We start from the raw sequence: 25103 nt of genomic DNA on the forward strand, positions 1-25103 counted from the left end.
AAAAATAAAATAAAGAGCTATTTGGGCTTTTTATAGACATATTTTTGCTTACAAAAAACAGTGGGTTTTCTTTTATTAATTAAAATTATTTTAGCATTTATTTGGTCAGAAAGAAAAAGAAAAGGTTGATTTATTAGTTATGAAGTTTAACCTCAAAATTAGTTTTAAAATTTACCTCAAAATTAAGTAAATTACCTTGATTAATCCTACCGAGTTCAGTAAGTAGTATTAGAATCTGGAACTTGCTGTTGGTGGGCAGAGTAAATGTGAGATAGAACATCAGTAAAACTCAGCAGCATCACAAAGTAAGAATTCTCACAAAAGGTATGTAATGTTATTCTTTCTAAACTATCTAAGGATGTTCTTTTATATTTTCCATAACATATACTTGCTTTTAAATCTCAAGATCAGAGCCAATTTATTATTTTTTTTCATTTAATTTTAGATTTTTAATTTATTTTTCTCTCTGGAAGCCTAGAGTGGGACTTGACAAACATAAAGTGGTGATAGACAAGGAAACATAAGTAAGCTGTCTGCCTTTTTTCTGAAGATAGACTTGTGACCAGAAAAGTAAAACAACAACCCGACGAATTTCAGGTCTGTGGAATCTGCACATATTCCACACACCATGTAACCCTTGGAAAAACGACCAAAGAACTTACTGCACCGTATGAAGGGTTTATGCTTCACGTAAATACTGAAACAAATGTGTTCCCTTTAAACATCTTATTGAAGTGGCCCTGTCTTGCTATGAACACGATCGTTACTGACCTCCATCCATGTACCATTGATCTTCCTGGAAAAGTACCTTTTAAAGCAAAGGAAGCAGGTCTAGTGGTAGTTAAAATCTAGTATCCTGCAGAGAGTAGAAACAACCTGTTAAAGGCCTGTGCCCCAATGCTAACAGTCATTTCCCTACCTGTCAAACACAGCTTCACCACTGGGAGAAGGCACTCCGTTAGGTGTAATGGTCCTAAGCACCTCACAGAAAGGGCAGAGAGCCTTCTTTCCATACAGTATTTAGGAACATGACAACAGCTTTTGTTATTAGCAGATTCAGGCAGTAGGTAACAGTTTGCAAAAACAAAGTCCACTTGCTGGAACACAGCTTTTACAGGTATTCACTGGAGAACCAGAGGATGGGGCCAGGCAGGATGAGACACTCATACCCACAACCCAGGAGAGAGGAGTTACCCAAGGCATTGCATTAACAGTGTCGGATAACAGAACTTGGTATAAACTTTTACCACAAGTAATAGACATAAAAAAGCTAAATTAAAGATTACGGTATATTGTCAAAGGTTTTCAAGTTGTATTTCACAGCTCAAGTCTGTTAGTTCAGAAACTATCGTAATCTCAATTATGTGGCTAAGTACAAGTATTCCTCATTTCTTACAATATTGACTACTGAGAAGTGTCTCGGTATTTCAGGTCATTTTGGAAGGAAAGAAGCTTTTAACGTATTGTGCTCTTCCGTTGTGTACCTTTTGCTATCTTTATATTGTGGAGGAAATAGAACAAGGTTAATGGGAGAAATGAGATATAGGGAGGGAGGCTCTCATATAATTAGGCAGTCTCAGAAAATCATAATCAAGCAGCAAAATACATTATTTCCTCATGAGAACAAAACAATTCCAATCTCCTGTGTAAGTCTGTAATTTGACTCTTCTGAAATAATTTCACTGATACCGTAGAACAATTCAAAATCAGTTCTAACAACAGTCTGAACTAAGGATGCCTTGCTTAGCCACTGGAAATCATTGTGCTAAAGCTATTCTTATCTCTAAATACAGCATCTCTTCGTCAACATGCAACAATTTTGTGCTGTAAATTTCATCTGAGACAATTCTGTGTGGAGTGCTAAAAATTTTCATACGCAAAGTTGCCGTAAGGAAAAAGCAAAGTTCAATCACATGTTGATCTTTATGAGGCCTCAAAGCTAATGAGTTCTGATGATTAAAAATGCAGGTTTGAACATACTTCGTTGTATCACAAAGTGTGTAAGAAGCATCAGTATGATTGTGGAGTCACAGTTAATGCTTGTTTTATTACAGAGGATAGGCCTTCTACCGACAGATAGCAGTAATCTTGTCTCCTTTTCAGATCTCTCATGTTTTAGACTCTGAACAAGTAATATACAATAAATGCAAAGATTGAATTATCAAAAATTAATTATGTGTGGAAACAGTTTTATAGTTCCTGATTTATCAGAAAATGCATAATCTGCATTATTCCTTGAAATTAAGTGCTATTTGAGCACTCTAAAATGGTGGTTATTATATAATTTTGTCCTTTGTCTGTAGGTGAGAACTTAAAATCAAGGTCAAATATATATACCTTTATTACATCAGTTTCCCAAAAAGTCATAGTCATTATTCTATCTCCGAGTTGTTGTTTTTATTTTAAATTTCCAACAACAAAAACCTTTAGAAGGCTAAAAAGCTTACTGAATATCTTATTTCCTGGATTTGTAGCAGATTTATTTCTGATATCTACTGATCAGTTCTATATTGCAACTCTGAAGTACGCAAGTTAGCTCAGCTGCCATTTGGTGAACCCAGATTTATATTCCATGCATATGTTTCATGATGGTGTGAACAGCTGCTGTCTTCTGGGGTTTTTTTCGTGGGTGGTGGGATTTTTTTTTCTGTGGGTTTTTTTTTTTTTGAAGGGTAGTTTTTTTGCCATCCGAAGTGGTGGCTGTTGCATCTGCTACAGGTGCTCCTCACAAGGGCTTCACTGAATGGGGCTGTCTTTTATTGCATTCAAGCCATTTGCAGAAAAAGAATGATGCTGCTTTTGCGAGTAAAATCTAAATGGGTTTGAACTAGAGTTTCTCCTTTTCATCCGTAGTCAGATTATAAACTACATAGCATAATATCATGAGATAACTGTATGATGAACTTCTCTCTTACCTGTGTTGCTCTTCCTGTCCTCTTCCTTACGCTGATCATGGTGCAAGACAGAGAAGCATCTCTTCCAGGCCTCACTTGCTGACCTGGTCATGTTTTCGTTACTAATGGTGATGTTTAAGCCTAGGGGCTGAAATTACAGCAAACCCACACTTTTTTTATCCAGCCTTGGGGTCAGAAGTTACCTTATGCTGAGTTACTTAGTACTGTAGTAGTACTTAGTTAGTGTAGTAACTAAGCACAGTTACTATCTATATATGGGATGTGTGTCTCAATTTGTTTTTAAAGGTTTGTTTTATTAATATCTTGATATAATACATCTTTTTCTAAAAAACCACAAAGATTAAAATACAGCTAGGATTGCCAGTTGAAATGATATTCAGTATTACCTGTGTCTATCTGTAGGTTCATATCTATTATGTTATTAACGGTTTTGTTTTAGAAGTATATTTGAAGTTGTTTTCTGAATTAATTCTCTGGACTGTTCTCCATGATGTCAGAAGATACCTGTATCTTAACTGTTTCCTCCTATTTTTATAGATGGCTATACAACAGATGACATAGAATTTTACTGGCGTGGGGGTGATAATGCGGTCACAGGAGTGACAAAGATCGAACTGCCACAGTTCTCCATTGTAGACTACAAGCTTATCACCAAGAATGTTGTTTTCTCTACAGGTTTGTGCAGGGGATGCCAAAAGGGGATTTCACTGGGAAGACTTTTAGAAACGGGTTAATTCTCAACGTGCAGTTCAGGATCTGAGGAAAGATTTTAGAAACAGGAATAAATTAAAGCAGCAGCTGTGATCTCTGGACCTATTTCGATAAGTGTTTCTTACACCAAAATATTTCTGGTGTCCAGTGACAAAGGGCATGTGTGGCACTGCTTGGAGAGAAGGTTAGAATAAGGGTTACACCGAAGTAAGCATACTGCAGCTTGTCGGAGAAAAAGCTTTTCTATGTTTGATGCTCTGAAATGTATTTTGGCTGTTGATATTATGATTTCCAGCAGATATGCACCTAGAGCATCCTTGTATCCTTAGAATAAAAGATTATTTAATACCAGTTCCTGATAGAAATTCTGCAGCTGATTATCCTGGATCTTTCAACTGTGTATGTAATCTATGTTGCATGAAACAATAAAACCAAAATGACAGAAAAACGTCTTCAGGCTTTATACAAGTAAATTATGGCCATACCAAATATTTTCTTTTAGGTGCCTACCCAAGGCTGTCTCTCAGCTTTAAACTTAAGAGAAACATTGGTTACTTCATTCTGCAGACCTACATGCCTTCTATTCTGATCACTATCCTGTCCTGGGTTTCCTTCTGGATTAATTATGATGCTTCAGCTGCAAGAGTTGCTTTAGGTAGGCATTTTTACACATCTCATGCAGTGTGCGTTAGTTGAATGCTTTTTCTTGCTTCTGGCTTAGTGGATAGTACATGATTTGAAAAATAAATCTGTTAGATCTTTTTATGTCTGGCTCGTTAAACTTTGTACTATTTGAATCGGCATTTAAATCATCACAATTTAAATAAAAATTAAAGTGATTTCATGTCTGAATTAGCTAACTGTATAATCATTGTAACCAGAATTAGCCTAATTGTCTCAACATTTTCTGTTGTTGTTTTAGTGCTTGTTTTTCTCCAAAGAGAATGCATTTAATTTGCTTTTGCTCATGGCAGTCCAGAATACACATTCAGCACTGTGTTATGGGTTTTAAATTGCTTTTCCTTTTAGGTATGAATGAAATAAAGTTTTACTGGGGTTGTACAGCTAACTTCTCCTTAAGTTGAGGGCTTTTTTCCTTACAATTTAAAAGCGAAACCGTTTCCCTAATTAATCTCTAGAGTACTTTTATATATCATCACTAATCCCATGTGTGTTTGTTTATACTGTGCCCTTTGTCAGAGGATCCAAGCATGTTACAAAAATAAATATGAGTATCTATTGCCAAATTTCATATAAATCAGACCGATTCCTGCCAGTACAGCCCTCATATAGATAAAATAAGTAAATCATCATAAAAGATACAATTGAGAACTTGACATTTTAACTTCATAGTGTACTCTCTGAGTTTTATCACACCTTTCTGTGTAACATTTTCCCATAAGAATTCAAGGCTACAGATGTCCTGAAAATGCTGGACTCTAGGCTGGTAATTTATAACTGAGACTCACTAGAGAAGGTTACAGTTTAGCTGGTTAAAAACATACTCACAGAATCCGACTACTGTTTGTTTGATTGAATGCAATTTATTACAGGTGTAATCTTCTTTGCTGTACAAAAAAATTAAAGACAAATACAAGGAATACAGAAGGAGGTTGGGGGTGTTTTTTTATCTACCAGGAAAAAAAAAATCCTATGATTTTTCAGCTCTAGCATTTGAATATTATGACCTATTGTGCTAGAAAATTAAAATTAATTCAGTGAACAGACTTGTCAATTCTTTTTTCCAGGAATCACAACTGTGCTCACAATGACAACAATTAACACCCATCTTCGAGAGACTCTTCCCAAAATTCCATATGTGAAAGCCATTGACATGTATCTTATGGGGTGTTTTGTCTTCGTTTTCATGGCTCTGCTGGAGTATGCTTTGGTCAACTACATCTTCTTTGGCAGAGGACCTCAGCGTCAAAAGAAAGCAGCAGAAAAAGCTGCCAGCGCTAACAATGAGAAGTTGCGAATGGATGTCAGTAAGGTAAACTGAAACAGGGATATATTTTCAGTATTGCCCCAGGAAGGCAGACTTTCACTTCTGCCAGAGCGCGCTTTAAAATGTAATTTCTTGTAGAAAATGAATGGGGTGGGATTATGATGATCTTGCCTTAGCTCTGCAGAGCAGTGTATTTAGCCACCTCAGCAATGAATGCTGCACTCTAGCCTGGAAAACTGATTAACTTTTTTCTAAAGCATGCGCTCAGTTAAGCTTTACCGTGAGATGTTTTCTCAGTCAGGAGGTAGAGTTAAATATGTCTAATCTGTTTCCAAAGGAACAAATCCAAAATGATGGCTATAGCTGATATGCTAGTAAGAGCTGTATGGAACATTGGAAATAAAATCTAAATTTAACCTACCTTCATAAATCTTTCAGATGACCTGGATAAGAAATATTTTCTACAGAAGTGTTTAAAGCTTGAAAAGTTTGCATAATTTCAACATATAATGGCCCAGGATAGTGTTGACTAAATGAGAAACTGCTCAGAAATAAAGGATCAACTTGCTGTGCACTTAATTTTGAATCTAAAATGGTCCCCCGGGGATGGATAGTTGAGGCAGAAAATACATTTGCCAAGATACGCACTTTTGAAAAAAGTATCCATTATGCTTAATGAAAATGGAGCACTTACCATAAAGCACTTGTCATTTTTCACTTGTGACCATTTTGGATGAGTTTCACACAGTGGCAAATCTGGGATGAATGCTAAAATGTACTCAGTGTGAAATGTATAAACTTTCACCCATATGCAAAATTGGAAAGTTAAATAAAGTTAAGTTATCTTTTTTTTTTCTTTTCTTTATTTTTTGGGGGCATGGAAAGCTTTTTGAATTTGTAATTCAGCATGATACTCCAAGAGGAAAAAATCAACATCAGAATTGAAAAAAAAAAATCTAAATCTGAGGAAGACGAAGTGATTATTTTTGAAGGGGAAACATACGTTTCATACAGCTCTAGTAGTGGAATTTCTCATGTTTGTTCAGAACTTCTATGCTACCATAGTGTGCCTGTGGACTGAAGAACATTTTGTTCCATTTTTGCTAGAACAACAAAAATCCATCACAAGTTGATAGCATGAAAGAGTTAGTTTTATAGGTTATAGTTTATAGTCTCTTAAGTTGGAGGATTATATTGTCATGGCTCAGATATCACCCATTCATTAATTTATTTTTTTCTTTTTAATTTGAGAGAAACATGAATGAAGGCAAACACAAAATGATCGAGTTAATTGTGATGTTATGGTATCACAGATCACATTTTACCATTGCAAAGTTCATGAAGATTCTGTAAAATCTTTTTCTTTCAGTCGCTGATTTTTCAGTCGCTGATTTTTCAGTCGCAAAAAAAGTTGCAAGCTTTTCTTTAATTTGCCTAGTTTATTTTTTAAAAATCAATTTCCCTTTAAACAATCAAAGGTATTAACTAAGAAACCCTGTAGGTAATTTTATGAGACTAGATCTGTGTTTACCTGAAGTCTCTCCTCTAACCTCTCATCGATGGAAATTTAAGGTACATAAGTGTCCGAGTATTACCACTACCTGAGGTATATTTTTGTATAGTATTTCGCTTGTGATATTTTCTGTATACTTATTCATACAGCAGATCTTTCAGCCATGTAACAGAATAGACAAAGTCTAGTGGCAAATTGCTAACCATGGACTAGAATTTGAAAGCACGAACTAGCGTACCAATCCAATCCAGTAAGCGGAGTAAACTAATTCCCGTAACTGTTGCAGAAATTCACCAGCCTACAGGATTAACAGAGAGCATACTGGGAACAACCTTACATTATGTACGTTTTTTTGTACAGAGCCTTTTGCTTAATAGACCAGGCCAGCATGGTTCATAGTCTATGACAGTTCTGCTCTGGTATCCAGATATACTCTGATCTGATAATCAGGTTTGCAGTCCCTTAAGCCGTAGATAGGGAATCAAATAGGAGAGGATCAGAAAAGAGTAGTGACCGGAGAACGTTGTCCTGCACTGCATAGACTGCTCTGGGGAGGAGGAAGGGACCTGACAGCTGTTCTTGTTTGACCAGCAGCAAGAAAACAGATTCATATTTAATGGACCTGAATATTTTACCTATGAAAGGGGGGCAAATATAATTATTTCCATGTACAAGAAACAAAACTGGGTCTGAACTGCTGAATTTGGTTCAGCTGCAGGTTTCTATGAAAACCCAAGTATTTTAGAAATGCAACCAAGTGAACATTTCACATTTCATCTCTAATTAGAATCTACCACTGAAGGACTAATTTTAGGAAGTATGAGTATTTGTGCTATTACTAGATTCCTCTTGTATCACTACATGGAATACTATGGATTTATGTTTGTGACTTCAAATAGTATGTGAGAAAAGATTAATGCCATGAGTAATAAACCTCAAAACACGAGGATGAAAACTTCTCCTATGCATCTCTGTTAGTTCATTCAGCATAGACATTGTAAAAAAGGTGGATGAATAGTTATTAGAACTTGCTGCTGGAGTGCAGCATCTTTGTTTGCGTATTGTAGACCAGCAAATCTGTACTAGATTTCTGCAGATTCCAACACCAGTTTTTGTAACAGCCTCTTACAACTTTTCTGAACAACAAAAGGTGGTGAGAGGAGAAGTGCTGATTAGTCCTTCCATCCACAATTAATTGCAAAATCAAAGTAGAAGTTAATACTCCCTTTATGCTGTCAAATCCTATAGTATGGAGAGATTCCAGGGCAGGCACAGACATTGGTAGTCTGTCTGTTGTTGCTCAGTGTTATTCAGAAGATACCAGAGAGCCTGCAAAACAGTACGGAAGCACAACAGGTGTTCTTCCATGACTGTGGTATGTGCTGAATCCAATGTAATCCACTGGAGATTTGGTGACTCAGGAGGAGAATGTCCTGGTTTTTTCCATTTGAGCGAACACCATCAGGCTGGCTGTGGAGCTTCCCCTGGGCTATTCCAGATGAAACTGTGGCCAAATCTTTCTTTACATTTCATATTGTATTCATGTCACATGCCCAATGACTGTCGTGGGTTTGGTTTGTTTTGTGTTTCTAGAATCATGGAATAGTTTGGGTTGGAAGGGACTTTTAAAGGCCATCTAGTCCAGCCCCCCTGCAATGAGCAGGGACGTCTTCAACTAGATCAGGTTGCTCAGAGCCTCGTTCAGCCTGACCTTTAATGGTTCTAGGGATGGGCCGTCTACCACCTCTCTGGGCAACCTGTGCCAGTGTTTCACCACCCTCATTGTGAAAAATCTCTTCCTTATATCTAGTCTGAATGACCACAGAAGATTGTAACTTCATATACTCCCTCATTTTCAAAGATGGTTGCTTCTGTTTGGGGTAGGGGAAGGGAAGAGAAGGGATTTGGCCGATATGTTGATTTGCTTCTTGAATTCTGAAACCTGAGTAACAAAAACATGGAGAAATTTTTAAAGGACATAAAACTCAAGGAAGATTCAGACTCGATTACCAGCAGATACATTATCACAGACTCATTAAATCATATTGGACATGCTCAATTTTCTTTGCAGTGACTTCAGGGTAAAATGGATGGGTGTATGATTGTTCCATGCTTGAAGCTTCTCAAACTGCATTCAGCAGTTTATTCCTTTAGTCTAACTCGTCATCTGTTGCCTTTGTCAAGGCTAATTGTTCTCTCTGTGAACAGTCGTACTGTTGCTTACAGGTAAATCACTGGCTTTCTTCTTACTCTAGACATCCTTCATTATTGGACATAGCATTTACATCATTTCTTCACCTCTCTTTTCAAGCCCATCATCTTATCTTATGTCATTTCTTCAAATTCCTTTATTATCTTTAGAGTCTCGAGTTTTTGAATCTCTTGTTCTGAACGGCATAGTACTGCAAGCGTATATATAAGGATAGGTAAACTGGGAGTGTTGTATTTCTGCTTGAAGACCTAATACACTCTAACCCATTGTTATGCAATTTTATTCTGTGGACTTTTCTGTTTTAAATGGGAATGTTGACAATCATCAGCATCCTCTTGATCCTTTGTAGGCACACTTCATGCTATCTTTTCTCTAGGCCCAGGGCACTAATCTAATATATTGTCTGTGCTTCTTCCAGATGATTAATAGATACGTTAAAAAATAGGGCCAAATTCTAACCTCTGGCTTCACAATAACTTTCAGCTGACTGACTTCCTATGGGTAATTGTACATATACCTGGGACATATCAACTCTTCAATTTTAAGATAATATGTCAAAGGATTTACTGAAATCATAACTTTCATCTGTTCATTCTGTAATTACATAAAAATGGTCTGGAAGGATTTGGTCTAGAAGCCTCCACCTTTTTTCTTCTAATTGTAATTTTGGTTTCTCTTTCCTTTTGGGATAGAAGGGGGCTGGGTGAGGGAAACAAGCTACTGTGATACAACTCTTCAAGGTTTCTCCTTTATGAAGCCTGGCTTTGTCTTCAAGGAAATAATTAGCCTAACCAGGATCTCAGTGTAGAACCTGGTACAACTGTGAATAATTTCTGATGTAGACCCCCAGCCATTTTAATATACTTAATTTCTGTTATCACAGTTCAAATAATGAGCTGCTTGGTGCTCTCTCAATACTGAGTTATTCCCTATGATTTCTTCCAGAATACAGTAGCCAAGGTGGTTTTGATTAATTTTTAAATTTTCTGTTACATTTTTGCATCCAATAATTTTACCTTGGATGTTTCCATCTTGGAACTGTGGCTTGCTGATGCTGATCACAGGTGTGTCTGATGCATCTTCTAGTCTTTGTGTTGTTCAGGATTTGCAGTCTGATCACCTCCCAAGCTCTGTATTTTCAGTATATTTTCCTGTGTTACTAAATTCCCAGTCAAGCTGCTGCTTATGCTGTAGTTACGTCTTTTGGATTCATTGCTTTTTTTCCACAGCTGCTCGTCTAACTTATTTGATCCAGACTACTGCATACATTAATTGACTTCTCTGGAGGTGTAAGTAAGGTGAAAATGCTTTTCAACATCAATGATATCTGTGTATTTGTTATTCTGGATAGATCAGAAAACCTCCGTTGCTGCTATGTGGTAATTTAATGGAAACCATATCTGTCACTGTAAAGACCATGGTAAATGTATTGGCTGAACGAAAGGCTGACTCTTCTTCCTCTGTAAAGAAGTGCTGCTTGCATCTCACCAGCTATACATTTGACAAGGGGTGATTATAATGGAAAAGCAGCTGCATGCCATCCTCTTCCAAAGCAGCAGGGACTGGAAGTGTGTCAGGCAACAGAGGTGATACTTGCTGTCAGTATTGCTATCAGTTCCTACATAAAAGCCGTTGTTAAAAGAAGGGCTCCAGATCCATCTCCTGATGGAGCACCTCGTCAGTCTTTTCTTAGACATCAGTATGGTTTTCTTACCAGGATGTTAGCTAGAAACAGGATGTGATACTTGCATTTTTTCAACCCAGATATGAAACCTTGTAGAGGCATTAGCATATAATGATTTGGTGCATCTTGCCTTCCATTTCTAGTCCTGTCTTTCTAATTCTTACATGTGTGTTGTTCAGGTAGTATTTAAATTACTTCCAAGTTTTGGGTTTTTTTCTTTATAGTTAGATCATATAGCTTTAGAATGGTTAACTACTGCAAATTAACATTTCTTATATAAAACATGTTTGTTATATTCTTTCAAAGTGATTTGCCACTTCACAGAAGTTGCATTATGTTTTCCATAATGCAAATATATTACTGAATGTGGTTTTAGAATGTATACAGTTGCAGTAATAATTGAAGCCTAGATGTTTCCAACCTAGCTTAAAGCACGGAGGTGCTGTAAGTGTACAGGCTATATACCTGAAGTACATGATAAGTCACATACATAAAACTCTACCTCTAATTTTGCAATCATACTATTGTTATTGTGAGCATTAATAAAAAGCAATTTCCCTCTGGAAAAGAGGGGAGAAATGTCAGGATATTATGCAACACTTCATGAAACTGTTTATACAGATTTATTCAGTCTTTTTAAATAAATGTGAACTGACATTGCTAACCTCTGCGTGTTTAGATAAGGTTGTTTTCTCAACACGAAGACTTTTTTTAAATATACTGAGTTTATTTTTAAAACAATGACTAATTCTTTACTCAGTAGTCTTTGTATTACGTAAGGTATTCAGTCAGAACGCCTGACAGTTACAGTGCGTTGCTGTTACACGGTGCCAAGTCACAAACAAGACAAATTGTCAGGCTAATGACATTTTTCTATCAGAAATGTGGGTACCGAGTAGAGAACACAGAACTTTAATATGATAATGAGATTAAACAGCATATTAATAGATTTGAATCACAATAGAAATGATCTGTTGAAGAATGAATGTCAGGCTTAGCAAGCTAAGAAGGTTTAAAAAAATATAGGTATCTTTGCAATTCATTGCCCTCGTGACCCACTGTTGTTATATCCAAATTAACCCATAGCTGCTAAAGGAGATAAGATGTCAAGGAAACAAGTAGAAGCTTAACCTGCCCTTAGCTGCACTTAACATGGTACCTTTCTGCCCCCGCAAGTTCCCTCAGCTACTGAGTTTTTCCCCAACATCTTTTGAGTAAGGAAAAGAGTCTGACCATGTTTAACCAGAAAAGTTGACTAGTTCTCCTCAGATCTTTCATTTTTAGAGGACTCCACTGCATTATCAGAGTTTTAAAACAAACAAGACCATGCAACTACCTGTTTCACAGGTGATTGCACCTAATTATTTCACCTATGCAACTGGGCAGGCTGAGGGTGGAGTTTCTGGCCTAGCAAGGAAATGGGGCTCCCACAGCATCCTCCTCCTCCTGGTGCCCGTTTTCAGATTCACTGGCTCACGTATGTGTGCTGTTCGAACACGAAGACTGAGTACTTTCTGTTTCATTGTGCCAACAACGCAGCCGTTACAGTGGCACACTCGCTTTGGAGTGGCACAGGGTCAGCTCAGGTGTTGCTTTGCCGTTTCCCATGACAGCTTCCGAACTTCTTTTCACCAGTTTACTAGTAGTGAATAAGTGGAAGAGCCTGTGCATTTTTTTCACTGTCATATCCATAGATGCCTCTTTTGAAAAAGAGGGGTGGAATGAGATGAAGGAGTTGTGTTGACCTGAGACGATGTGAATCCATCGATACATCCACTGGCCTTTCGGCGACTTTCAGTGAGCGAGAGCTTTCAGTGAGCTGCAGACAGGGTCGCTCTCCTCAATTTTCAGACTAAGGTGTAAAGACACATTAACGGGGCTGCAGGCCTGCGATAATACACCTTGCTCCAAAGCAATGCTGATTAGCTTAGGCTTGGCTAACGCCTTTATTTCCCCTCTGATTTACTGCTGACTTGCCTCAGGCGTTTTCAGTTCACAGCAATATTTGTTCATTTCTATCTGAAGAAATGATATAAATGCACCTCTAGTGAGGAGGAATTACTGCAAAGGTACCTAAAACCAGACAGTGTTTGTTACATCGAACTGTGCCTTATACCCTGTGCAGTAGAGGCACGTCTAGTATAAAACATGAGTAAGACGATGACTGTAAAAGCTTTTGGAAAAAAGGGGAATTTTAAAATGGCTACATGCACAGACTGTTAATAAACTGAACAGGGTATTAAAACACTAAGGCAACATAAAGCTCTTAAAATTTCAGTCTAAAATCTCAAATCCTCACTGCTCTGTATCGCTGGAGCTAATGCTGCCACTGCGCAGATTTCAGCGAAAGCATTTCCCCTCCAAGGAGAGTTTTCCTTTTGGTTGCAGTACGGGTAAAACTGCACGAGGACTGATTCTTCATCCAGGGTCAGGAGGTATTCCTTGCACAGAAGTTTGTTGAAGGACACGTAATAAAAGTAGGCATAAAAGCTCAGCCTTTCTCCTAAATTCACATTCATGCATCGTTAAGGAACAACTTGCATATGAAACAATCAACAGTGCGCAGAGGGCTCAAGCCAGCCTCTTTGTGTTTTGTTGAAACCTGAGGTTTGATAAGGGTGAAATTGGAAGAAGTTCCAGTTTTAGCCTGCAGCACTTTGCAGAAGCAGTCAGAAGGTGATTTATTTCTATGATCCATAGCAGTATTCCACATGACATCTGAATAAAGGTCAAGTCAGCTGCATGAGTTTTTCTTTCTGCAGCCATGCTCCTTTGAATGCCATGTTTAATTAATGTAAGAACGGTGCATGTACACTCCATTTGTTTAAAGCACGATATCCCTTTTGCTTTTGTAGTGCATCTACAAATGCACTATCCACCAGTGACCCTGAATTAAATACACTTTTGGTTGCAAAAAAGAATTCATTCATGCAGCTGATATAACAATTTCAGATTGTGGGGAAATAAGGCACCAACAAGACAAATGATATGCAGTGGAATAGAAGAGATGTGTGTAGCTGCACTCCAGAGAGTGTATCTAGCTAGTGAATATGGTGAATTGATTTCCCAAAGCAGATCAGCTCTAAAGACTGCCAGGGTTTAATTGAATGGCCATGAGTCAGCCAATTTCTGTCCAAAAAATCGGTTGTAACTGTAAATGTTATGTGCTAAGGGATGTAACCTAGTTGTGCTCATGAATCTTGAGATCACTGGATTGTGTACACTAGGGTGGCATTAAGTGGCAAAAATGTTATTATAATGTAGAAGATGACTGTTTGTCAACCCCTTTGCTTTATATATAGTGTCTAAAACGATCGTCTGTTCGGTTTCTTTTTGCGGATAGCAATGTATTGTTATAGCTAATTTAGGGGAAATCAATTTCAGGGGATCCAAAATTCATATCAGCAGTATTTACATAATCAGAATGATAGTATCCCAAACTGGTAGAAAGGCGGATACATATTTCAGATCCCTCTCTTATAGTTTTTGCCCACCATTAATTACGATGCTTTACCTTTGTTGTTGTTTGCTCTTTAGTCTGCAAGATGACCTAGACTGAAGCAAGTTAATACTTTCAACACTATTAAATAACCCAAAATTGCTGTATTAGAGCACATTCTAAGGAGTCTTTCCCCAATATTTGAGAAATATTTTTTCCTCAAATTCCACCTCCCCCCCCCCCCCAACAGGGGAAACATTCCAATTTCTGGGAGAGACGTGGTGCAGTCACCCTGCAGCATGCCATGGAGACTGCTAGTCTTGCACAAAGATAGAGCAAGGTTAATGTGCAGAATAGCCCAAACAACCTAGAAATAACATATCTAGCAGTATTCATAACAAAATATTACTAATGTAGCATATGAACTGGGCATCCGTGTAGAAATGTACAAACTGTATACTTTTTTATATTTTTTTTTAAAAAAGGTGTTAGGGTGTGTATTGCATACATGTATGTTAAATTTAATGGAACGGTCATGCTGGGCTATGAAGACCTAAGTTGACTGGTTAATTCACTTAGTAAATTCTTTTGGATAGTAGCTGCTTTCTCAGAATTCTGCATATGGTGAAAGATAGACACCAGGAGTTAGTTTCTCACATAACTTAGGAAAAAGGCTAGGAGGTCGGTAGGATTATGCCTAAATTTAAAATGTGTGTGTGACTATATACAGACATATATGTCTATATATATTAATATATCTTACTCCTTCGATCCTAGTTTTAAGAATTCCTCTAGAATGATGTAAGATTATATTAAAACCTAGGAGACTAAATCTCCTTTATTCTTATGTCTCCCTTCCTCTTTTTAGCAGTGTGAGAGACTGGAATTTAGTTTTCTTCCCCATCCAAAAAACTTGTTGAGCCTTCTCCCTAAACTTAATGCATCTTAAAACTATGTACAAAAAGCCCTGCATACCTGTCCTTGCTCATGTCCTCAAAAGGAACTCAACTTTCTGGTCCTATACTTGCTAGAAACTTAACGCTTTTGGGCTGGCCTAAGGGATGCAACAGAAAAGGTCACACAGCCTGAATCAACATGAGTATTTATTTTCATGGAATGTTTTGTTTGGGCCACTTTCTGTCCATGTATTCTTTGAGTATTCACAAGTTCCTTCAGGTAACTGGAAATGAAGGTCTTCAGAAATGGAAGATTTTAGCTTACAGTTTGCTAGATGGAATTCTGAGGATTTATATTTTCAAGCTATGTCAGTTTTGGGTAGGAAAAGTATCTGGCCATGTAAATCTGTGGGCTGAGCCCAAGAATTATGTTGTTGGTTTTCCCCAAAATCATGAGCCTAAATCTGCTAACAAGTGAGTATATCATGGTCAGATGGCTGAAACGCTGGTAGACTTCTATACAGTCCGCCCACTCTTGTGACAAGTATATGCTGTATAGTGCTTTGCCGCTTGTATTTGACTTCAAACAAGAAAAATAACATCAATGTATTTTACAGAAATCTGTTCTAGAGGAGTGACTTTATCAGCCTTATTTTTACTGTCTAGTTCATATATCAAAACCATAACTATATGCAAATTATATCTTAGAAATTTTGCCAGTTACAATAATAATCAAATGTTCCATGCATTTTTCATCTTTCATGAAGCTTTCTTATATAAGCAATTTTTCTGTGTTTCTGTGGTAGATTTTTGGTGCTAGGTATATCTGTTAAAGTATATTTTGCAAGACAAGATAATAGGAGACTTAGCTTATGGGCATAATGGAAGTTTGATGTCATTTTGGTCTTACTTATCACAGATGGAAGACAACTCCTTCTGGGATGTAGGTTCTTACCAATGTATTATTCATTTATATTATCTCCAAGAGAATTCAATGTACACGTGTAAATGGGATGTTGTTGTAACAAATAAGTAACAAATACTTCATCAGAGCAGTATCAGTAAGCACCTGGCTACCTAACACCTTGTTTCTTGGCGAAACGGTAGGATTTAGAGTTGCTGTTAACTGGTACCCCAGAAGACTTACAGTCTAAATCACCTGCCTTTGCTTCCTCATAAATGTCTCGGTAGTAAAAAATGTCGCTGAAAATCGTAACTGAAATTTCAAAAATTCCAGTTCTACTTACATTGCTTCCTTTATGTTTATTTTCAGTCAGAGCTTGATTTTTTTTTCCCTTACAAAATTTGCCTTGTAAAAATAAATGCTTTCAGGAAGTTCAGGTAGATTAATTTTTAATTTTTTAACTTTTTTCCTAGAAAAGTTTTTAACGCTTATCTTTAATATATAAGAGGTTTCTTGTTTCATGGAAGGTTTCAATTTTTAAGACAGAATCACTTACAAAGAATTGTTTTGATCTGGGTTATGATTTTCCAGTCTCCTGGAGGAAAAAATAAATCTCTACGCAAAATTTCTAAAAAGGAGGGCAACTGCCTTTAAATATCATCAATGTGAAGCTTATTCAGATTTGAAGATTTCCCAACTAGGATTCCCCTTAACTAATATTTAGCTCCACCATTGTGATGTGGCCTTGCAGGATTAAAAAAAAGAAAATTGTTTCCTCCTTATGTGCTTATGCATTCACAGGAGATCACTTGAAAACATGACTAACCCTAATATTTATTTAAGTCCCATTAAATTAATGTATCTGCTTAAGTAAAGTTACAAGCTCATTTCCTGAATCAGTTAGCTGTTTACTCTTTATGGTCAACTGTATTTACTGCACTAGGATGGAATTTACATGTACAACCTCAAGGCCTTACTTACATAATTTGTTCCTTCCACTTTGCTGGACATTGCATTGCACTGAATTTTGTTAGCCAAAAGTGAAATGGAGGAAGATGTTTTTCTACAGAATCACAGTGTGCTCTCTATTTTTCTTTCTTGGTTGGCTAAGATGATTTATCCCCCTTTACCCCCAAAACCCCAGGGATGTTTCTGCGATATTTTAGAAGATGTTGGTGTAAGGGTCGAGCTGAGGAAGGACACCAGTAAAGGACACCATTATTTTTTTTTCCTATTCTGTGCCATAATTCAAACAGCACTCCTGATTTTGCCTATTTCACTTGTTGGCTTTTGGTTTAAAACATTAGATTCCGTGCAGCAGTTTGAACAAGTTCATATTTCATTTTTATTCAAATGTCACAAAGCCAAAGCTACTTTAGCCTCTTTCATTTTATGTGGGTGTTTTTTCTACAATGTCTTAAGTATGGAATCTTGTGTGTAAATAATGGATGCCAGAAGAAACCATGTTTTCAACCATTTCTTCAGTATCCCACAATACTTACGACTAAGTCATTAATGTGTTACTAATGATAATGATCAAGATATTGCATATATTAGAGGATAAAACCGGATGCCTAGAAATTGAACTACAAGTAGTTAGAACGGTGTTAAAGCTCTGTGTCCAGATCTTGCATTTTCTCTCACTTTCTCTTTTTTTCATTCTTACAGGTCTCTTGGTTTTTTGCTTAGATTTTTAGGCTTTAAAAATCTCAAGGACCTTAAGAAAATCCTGATTGAATTTGCAGAATTTCTCTATATTTTATGACCTGAAACCAAACAAAGTAACCTGAAATTATAAGTCAAACTTTTTTTTAATTGTCCTCTAACTGCATGCTTTACAGCCTGACTCAAATCTTAGGTGTAACGCAGTCTGAGCCAACGCATGCTAACATGGTTTCTGCAATGCTGGCAATAAATTCAATTTTGGACAGATAATGGAAATGCAGTGTTTGTTATGTTCTTAAGGACAACGTTTCACATATGGATGTTTTGAAATATTAGGCATTTGTGCTTTATGAGTTCATATAGCTTTATCTCAGCAGACTCGCTTATCATGCTAAAAATGTCTGTATAGCTTTAAGCACGTGCCATTTGAAAATCATTAATCCTTTTTTCCTCCAGAGTGAACCTAGCAGCAGCTTATACAGGACTATCTATCTTCCACACAGTCCCTTGTGTAGTCAGTGCGCTCCCCAGAGATCAGTGGCTCCTAATCGATAAGTCGAACCTTGCTGATGAGGTGGAAGATCCCTATTCCATGTAAAGAGCACTTCGTACACACCTTATCTTGCCAGAGCTACTGTGACTAGTCGGGAATAGGACGTTACTGGTTTTCCATGCAAAGCTGAGCTGTAAGAGGTGGGAAACTGTGCTATAGATAATACTAAAGTCTTTATCTCTAACAGATTAAATTACATGTCCGGGCATGTCATGTTGGTCTTCATTGCGAAAGGGGTCTTTATCTCTGTCTTTAGTTCTTAGGACTGTCAGTTCACAGGGCCTATAAATGCTAAGACCTAATCTCACGTGTTAATCTTTGTAACAGACTGGGTACTTCTCCCTTCTTGGTTTAGCTCACCATATTTCGCTTTTGGCTAGTGGCAGGCGTACTTAACAAAAGGATATCTTTTTTTTTAATTTATGACTGTTTGGTTGGGGTTTTTCCATCAGAAATTCCAGCCCTATTGTCTATTTTATCCATGGCTTCTGAGCCATTCTGCCATAGAATGAGCCATCAGTACCTGCCTGTAATAAAAGGTTATAGGTGAAAATGAACAGCATATGAGGAAGTAAATGCATCACTATTATATCTTTTCAATTAATCAATATAAATTTACCTCCTATTTATAAAGCTGTGTTTGGCATAACAGTAGAGCATAATCACCAATATGCTGGTTTACTAGATGTTAGTAGTTTCAAAGATCTGGTCATCCTTGGAGGATTTCTAATGTACATACGTGTGTGTGTGTGTATGTATGTGTGTGTGAGTTGTAATTTACTTGTATTTTACAGTTGCTAATATATTAGTGTAAGAGGAATTCCTCGAGAAAGCCATCATTTTGGAGTTTCTAGGTAGCAGGAAGAATATATAATGGTAACATTTCTACTCTTTCCTCTGTATTCCCTTTGTTTGAAGCCATCCAAAAGGTCATGGCCTGTTTCAAGGCTCCAGAGTCAGTCTTCCAGTTGGCCTGGACCTATAAGTGAATATCATTTGCACCATATGTTTTGTCATCCACCTTTAAGATTGATTTATGAAAAACCTACCCTCTTGCATGGTTGCTGAGCTCTGATCATTCCTCCTCCAATTCTGCTTTCACTTTTTATTTCCATGATACTTGCTGCTGCTTTTTCTTCATCTTCACATCCTCCCTCCCTTCCTTATCCCTGGGAATTTCTCCATTAAGTTTGAACTCTCCTGTTCACCATAAAGAGTCTAGTTCTATGGTTGAACAATCCTTCAGCACCGAGAGATCTTTTTAACCTTCTTCCACCTCCTTTTGAAACCACTTTTACACTTACTTTTCCCCCAGAATAATTTTAACAATTGTTTTCATATCATCATATCTTCCTTGGTCAAGTGACCAGTTGGAAAAAATACATTTACATCACAAAGTTATGTTACCTTGAGGAGCAGGGCAAGGCAGTAATAGCACCTCTGAAGCCAGAATATACTTATGCTAATTGTTGGCTTAGAGGTCCCTGTATCTTTTAATTAGTTGTCCTATTATTACCCTAGAGTGCTTTAATTTTAAATGAAAGATAATAGCTGCCTTATCTCTAAGGAAACTGGTCTTGATTTTATTAACTTACAGGACAGAAGAATAATTGGCACATATCATTGTCCAGAAATGTATTCAACAAAGGTATCTTTCATTGTTTTCTAATGTTTTTATCCTCAGAGACTTAAAATTCAGGTCCTGACCACTTACGGTCATTAAAGATCCCATGGCACTTTTTTATAGCGTGGTCATCTCAACCCCAAGCATCTGGCCAAATACCAATTCGTGTAACTGTTCTGCTTACCTAACATTCCCCACCACCACTCACCCACCCCATAGTTTCAATTGGCTACAGCATTCTCCATTTCCTCGACTAAAATATAACGTATTGTTCTGCACTGTCAGTCACCACATGTAGCCTCAGAGGTGATTGCGCTTCCCTGGGAAGTGAAGTAGTTCTTCTTTCTAAAGTTTGTAAAGCGCTTTGGGATCCTTTTGAACGGGCGGTGCTGTGTACAATGAAAGTAATTCATTATCATGCTCTCTCAGGCTTCACTTAGTTAAAAACGCATGTTTTATTTAGAGTTGGGCGAACCTGCTTGGTGGAAGTAACACTCCCAGCTCTCCCTAATCTAACAAGGAACCTTTTGTCAAAGGTTGAAAAGTTAATTTAATTTCTTTCTGGGTTGTTGGTGGTGGTGTTTATTTCTTTGTTTCTTTTATTTTCACATTCATTGTACTTCTGGATTGGAACTTTGGGAGTTCTTCAGATTGGGAATTCAAAATACCATGAAAAATGCAGTTCTTGTTATGGTCAATCTACTGGTCCAGGTACAGGAGAGTCAAATGAGTGTTTGAGAAGCACCTGAACTTTGTGGTGCTTACCTGGCTATTTAACACTTGAAGGTTCGCCCATCACTAATTTTTACTGTATTTTGCATTATTTCTTCTGAAAAGATCTTGGAATATTGAAAACTGCTGTGCTCCAAATTGATTTCAGTGTGATATGTGCAGAAGACAACACTTCGCCCTAGAATATAGTTTAGAATATTGCTAAATGTTGTCTCTGCCCGGCATCGCTAATCTTACTAACTACTGCTAAGATTACCATATATCTGCAGCAGTTTGCTGTGTTAAGAAATTTACTGAAATGAGAACAGAAGTGACAAAAGAATCGGAGCAAAAAGTTAACTGAAGGAGTGATATCACGTTGCTAAAACATGTCTCTATCTAGCTCTAGCAGACTAAATAAATTTTCTTGCATTTGTCTTGCATAGAAAGTATACGAGTGCGTAAAGCATGCTCAAATTTCTAATATCATTGCAGATCAAAAGGATAAAATGCTTAAAGTAGATTAATCCTAAGAAGATTTAAGATGTGAACAAATTTGTTTGCACTATAATCTTTCCAAAGATAGTATCTTAGAATGCACAACGTTGAGGTGAAAATAACCCAGGCTCTGGGTGAACCACTGCATTAATGGATGTTATGTCAAACTTCCCCTGATGTCCCTAAAATTTCTATTCTTTTCTTAAGGCTATGTGAAACTATAGAAAATGTAGTTTCCAAATGGCTTTGCATCCCTCTTGTAAGATACTTCCCCTATTTTTTTTTAGATATTCTCAGGATCAGCGAATGCCGAGTGCCTCTAATTGCTTTTACTTTCAGGATATTATTTGTCAGAGATCTTATGACAAAAATGACAGCTAATTTTGTCTTACCCCAAAAATCACATCAGAATTTTCTAAATAACTGTGCTCGTTACAAGAAAACATTTGAAAGCTCTCTTGAGAAGTTTCATAGATCTATTTGAAACCTTTTGCATATGCCTGCTTTTGTTACAATGCAGAATACTCTTTTTGCCTTAGTTTTGTCTAATGCAGATGAGAACTGATTTGATGGCCTTCCTGACTAGAACACACTGTTTCCTCACCATGCTCAATATCATGCTGCAGGGTACTTAAAGGAATTTTTCTTGAGTTCCAGCTCAACTTTCCCATTTTTCCAGTGCTTCTCAAAAAGGATTAATTTCCCTAGCACACTAGAAAACTCAGAGATTACATATGGCTTTGATGGCAAGTAAGCAAAAATAGATGATTTTGGCTGCTTCACACTAAGTCATTACATTTAATCTAAAACTAAAATATAATGGAACTAGAGGGGTGCAAACTCACATAGATGGGGAAAAAAATAGAGAGGGGGCAAATCCAGCATCTCAGCGATGCCAGTTTTTATGCATCACTTGAACAGATGTAATCACTCAAATGGCAGTATTTCAATAGGCCCAAAGTACTTTTGTGAATATCCAGCTTCCCAGTTCATAATACTGTGCAGTGGGTGCTATTAAAAAGCAGCTGTTTTCAATCCAGTTCTCTCACCATGCCATGCGAAATATTACATAGTTTTTTTTTTTAATAATGGCAAATACAGTGCTATATTGGGTAGCGCAGCAAGGTACCTGCTGCTGACTGCTGGCTTCTAAATATTACAGAATAGACTAATGACATATTATTGTTTAGAAATCCACAAAAGTCATAGTTTGTGCACTTTCATAGCATATATTATGTACATTATAAATGAATAATGCGGATGAGTTATTCTTAAAGGAGCTCTGGGACGGTTTCGTCTCTTATTTGGCCTGGAGTATATCTGCACTACCGTCACTAAGTCAGTGTACTTAATTAGCTGTTCATTAGCTGTTATTGCTTTTAAAGTATTTTTATTTAATTATACTCTCTAATCACACAATTCAAAATATATATTTAGATGGAAGGATGAGGAGAATTAGGACTTCCTAAATAACCTTATATTTCTTTTCTCTAAATGGATTATTTAGGAGTTCTCCTACCATACTTCAGATCTACTCCAGATTGCCTAAGAGTGGAATTTAGTTCCTCATCTTTAAAATCCTCTTAATTGTCTAAGGGTTTTTTTACAACATTGCATTAGTATTTTTTTCACTGAGCTGTCTTTGAAAATATATATAGTAGCTAGAACTACCCATTGAAACAACCGTTCAATGTACATTTGATGTGATTACACTCTACATGTTTTTCCTTGCTCTGAATTGCAGATCTCTGCTACTCCAGTGTTCAGGTCTCCACAGCATGAAATTCATTAGCACTGGGGAATGGGGTTTCCACATAGGTATAGTTAGACTTTGTCAGTGCCTTTCCCCGAGTAACCAGCAGTCCTGTTTGGATTATAGGGGCTGAAAATTTGCATTCTGTTGTGCAGTGCCCTGGGCCTTGTTTTGCAGAGGCAGAGAGACCTTATGAATACCTGAAGTTTTTGTCAGAAGGTTTCATTTGAAAGAAGCAAAACGAAAACAAGGGAGAGACTTTCCCATTTGATTTCCCTCCAAAAACCATGAAAAGTTCAATGTTTGCCCCACATGTCCTACCGATTGGCAGAATCCCACTTTCAGGAGCTGAGCATGTCCTGCATTTCCAGGTATTGCTTCTGCTCACTGAACCATGGGGTCTAGGGAAATACCATTTATTCTATTGTACTATACTGGCCTTATTGCTCCTAGAGTTCACCAAAAAAAGACAATAAATACAGTTACGGCTATGCTTAAAGTCTTTTAAACAGGCTTACATCCAGTGAATTAGTAATGTAAGATCTAGCCCTTGTCAGCATGGCTTCAGTTTGCAACTGATTGGGCTTCCTTCCTCTCCTGTTAAATCTGCTTTCTTGTTTTTTACAGATGGACCCACATGAAAACATTTTGTTGAGCACACTTGAAATTAAAAATGAGATGGCTGCCTCTGAGGCTGTGATGGGGCTTGGGGACCCTAGAAGCACTATGCTGGCCTATGACACTTCAAGCATCCAGTACCGGAAAGCTGGCTTACCCAGACACAGCTTTGGTCGCAACGCCCTGGAGCGACACGTGGCACAGAAGAAAAGTAGGCTACGGAGACGTGCATCTCAACTGAAAATTACCATTCCTGACTTGACTGATGTAAATGCCATAGATCGATGGTCGCGCATATTCTTCCCTGTTGTTTTTTCTTTCTTCAATATTGTCTATTGGCTTTACTATGTGAACTAAGAAGCAAAGCCACACAGGAAGCAAGAACTGGATTTCTCTTCAAATCAGTTGTACAGCCAAAAGTGGGACTTAGAAAAATTCTATTCAGGACAAAAAGTTATTTTAAAACACCTTAGTTGCTGGCCCACTCTATGGTCTGTTTTTATAATGTTTTGGTTGTATCTGCTAAATCATAAATATGTTAACTTGCAGTATGGACGTATCTCATGATCAAAATTTAAGTGCATTTTGAGTGTGAAGGCAAATTGGATTTTGACAATCACTTCTATCTCATTGTCCCTCACTCTCTCTTTTTTTTCTTCTTAATGACCATTTGAGTTTAGTGATAGAGATTAGAGAGTGGCATTTGAGAAACAAGTTCTAGTTTCAACAGCAGTACATACCATTCCCAGGGAAACTGCATATCTGAGACACGCATCGACACTTAAGAGAGTGTACTTCATTGTTATCATGCTTATGAAACATATACACTTTACCTTTTAAATGTGTAAACTTGAAAACAAGTAGTGCCTATCATCTTTCCAAGATGATGATGGTCAGAGGTTTCCCAACCATATTCAGGTATTTCCTGTTATTTATTGAAAGAACAAAACCTTTGACTGATAATATTAGGGTTGGGTGTTTGCACAGAAGCAGAAGCAAATAGCACTAGTTTTGTTTGGATTTTAAGGAGAGAACATATGCTCAAAATCCCAGTGACTGTAGTTGTGATCAGTAGAGGAATGTAGCAACGGTATAAAAATGCATCAGCTCTGAACAGGTAGGTATGCTGCTGTTGGGGAAAGGAAATATCTGTCCAAAGTGCCAAAATTGGTTGGCCAAATACTAATTCTCTAGGTGGCTGAAGGAAACCAATGGTGCACTGCCTTTCTAGGGTAGGGAGAGCTAGAGAGCAATTATAAAATACAGAGCCAAGGAGAGGGATAGCTACATATACATAAAAGAGTGTGTGTGTATATGAGTGTGTGTGTGTATACACACAGAATGTGCAAATGAACGTTGTCAGTTACGGTACATTCCTTAGTCTGAAATACTCATGTATTGTGTCATTTCTTCCAAGTTTGCAATCTTTCCAGAGTTATGCTTGCCCTTGTTGTTATGC

The 25103-nt window shown here is 37.3% G+C and overlaps 1 protein-coding gene across 2 annotated transcripts in view; it reads left to right on the top strand.

The window, feature by feature from the left end:
* The window catches only part of GABRB2 (gamma-aminobutyric acid type A receptor subunit beta2), a gene marked incomplete at its 3' end in the record, with an annotated part of 167484 nt that extends 143483 nt beyond the window's left edge, over nt 1-24001 (top strand). The window contains exons 6-10 of one of the 2 annotated variants that reach the window (XM_082006405.1): nt 3453-3590; nt 4129-4281; nt 5375-5619; nt 20038-20088; nt 23654-24001. In XM_082006405.1, coding sequence (XP_081862531.1) covers nt 3453-3590; nt 4129-4281; nt 5375-5619; nt 20038-20088; nt 23654-24001 — 935 coding nt within the window. The remainder of the gene's footprint in view (nt 1-3452; nt 3591-4128; nt 4282-5374; nt 5620-20037; nt 20089-23653) is intronic. The other variant, XM_082006406.1, reaches the window with a different exon arrangement.
* Nucleotides 24002-25103: the final 1102 nt, after the last annotated feature.

The sequence above is a fragment of the Phaethon aethereus genome (genome assembly GCF_964289735.1).
Source record: "Phaethon aethereus genome assembly, chromosome: 14".
In the NCBI taxonomy this organism is placed as follows: domain Eukaryota; kingdom Metazoa; phylum Chordata; class Aves; order Phaethontiformes; family Phaethontidae; genus Phaethon; species Phaethon aethereus.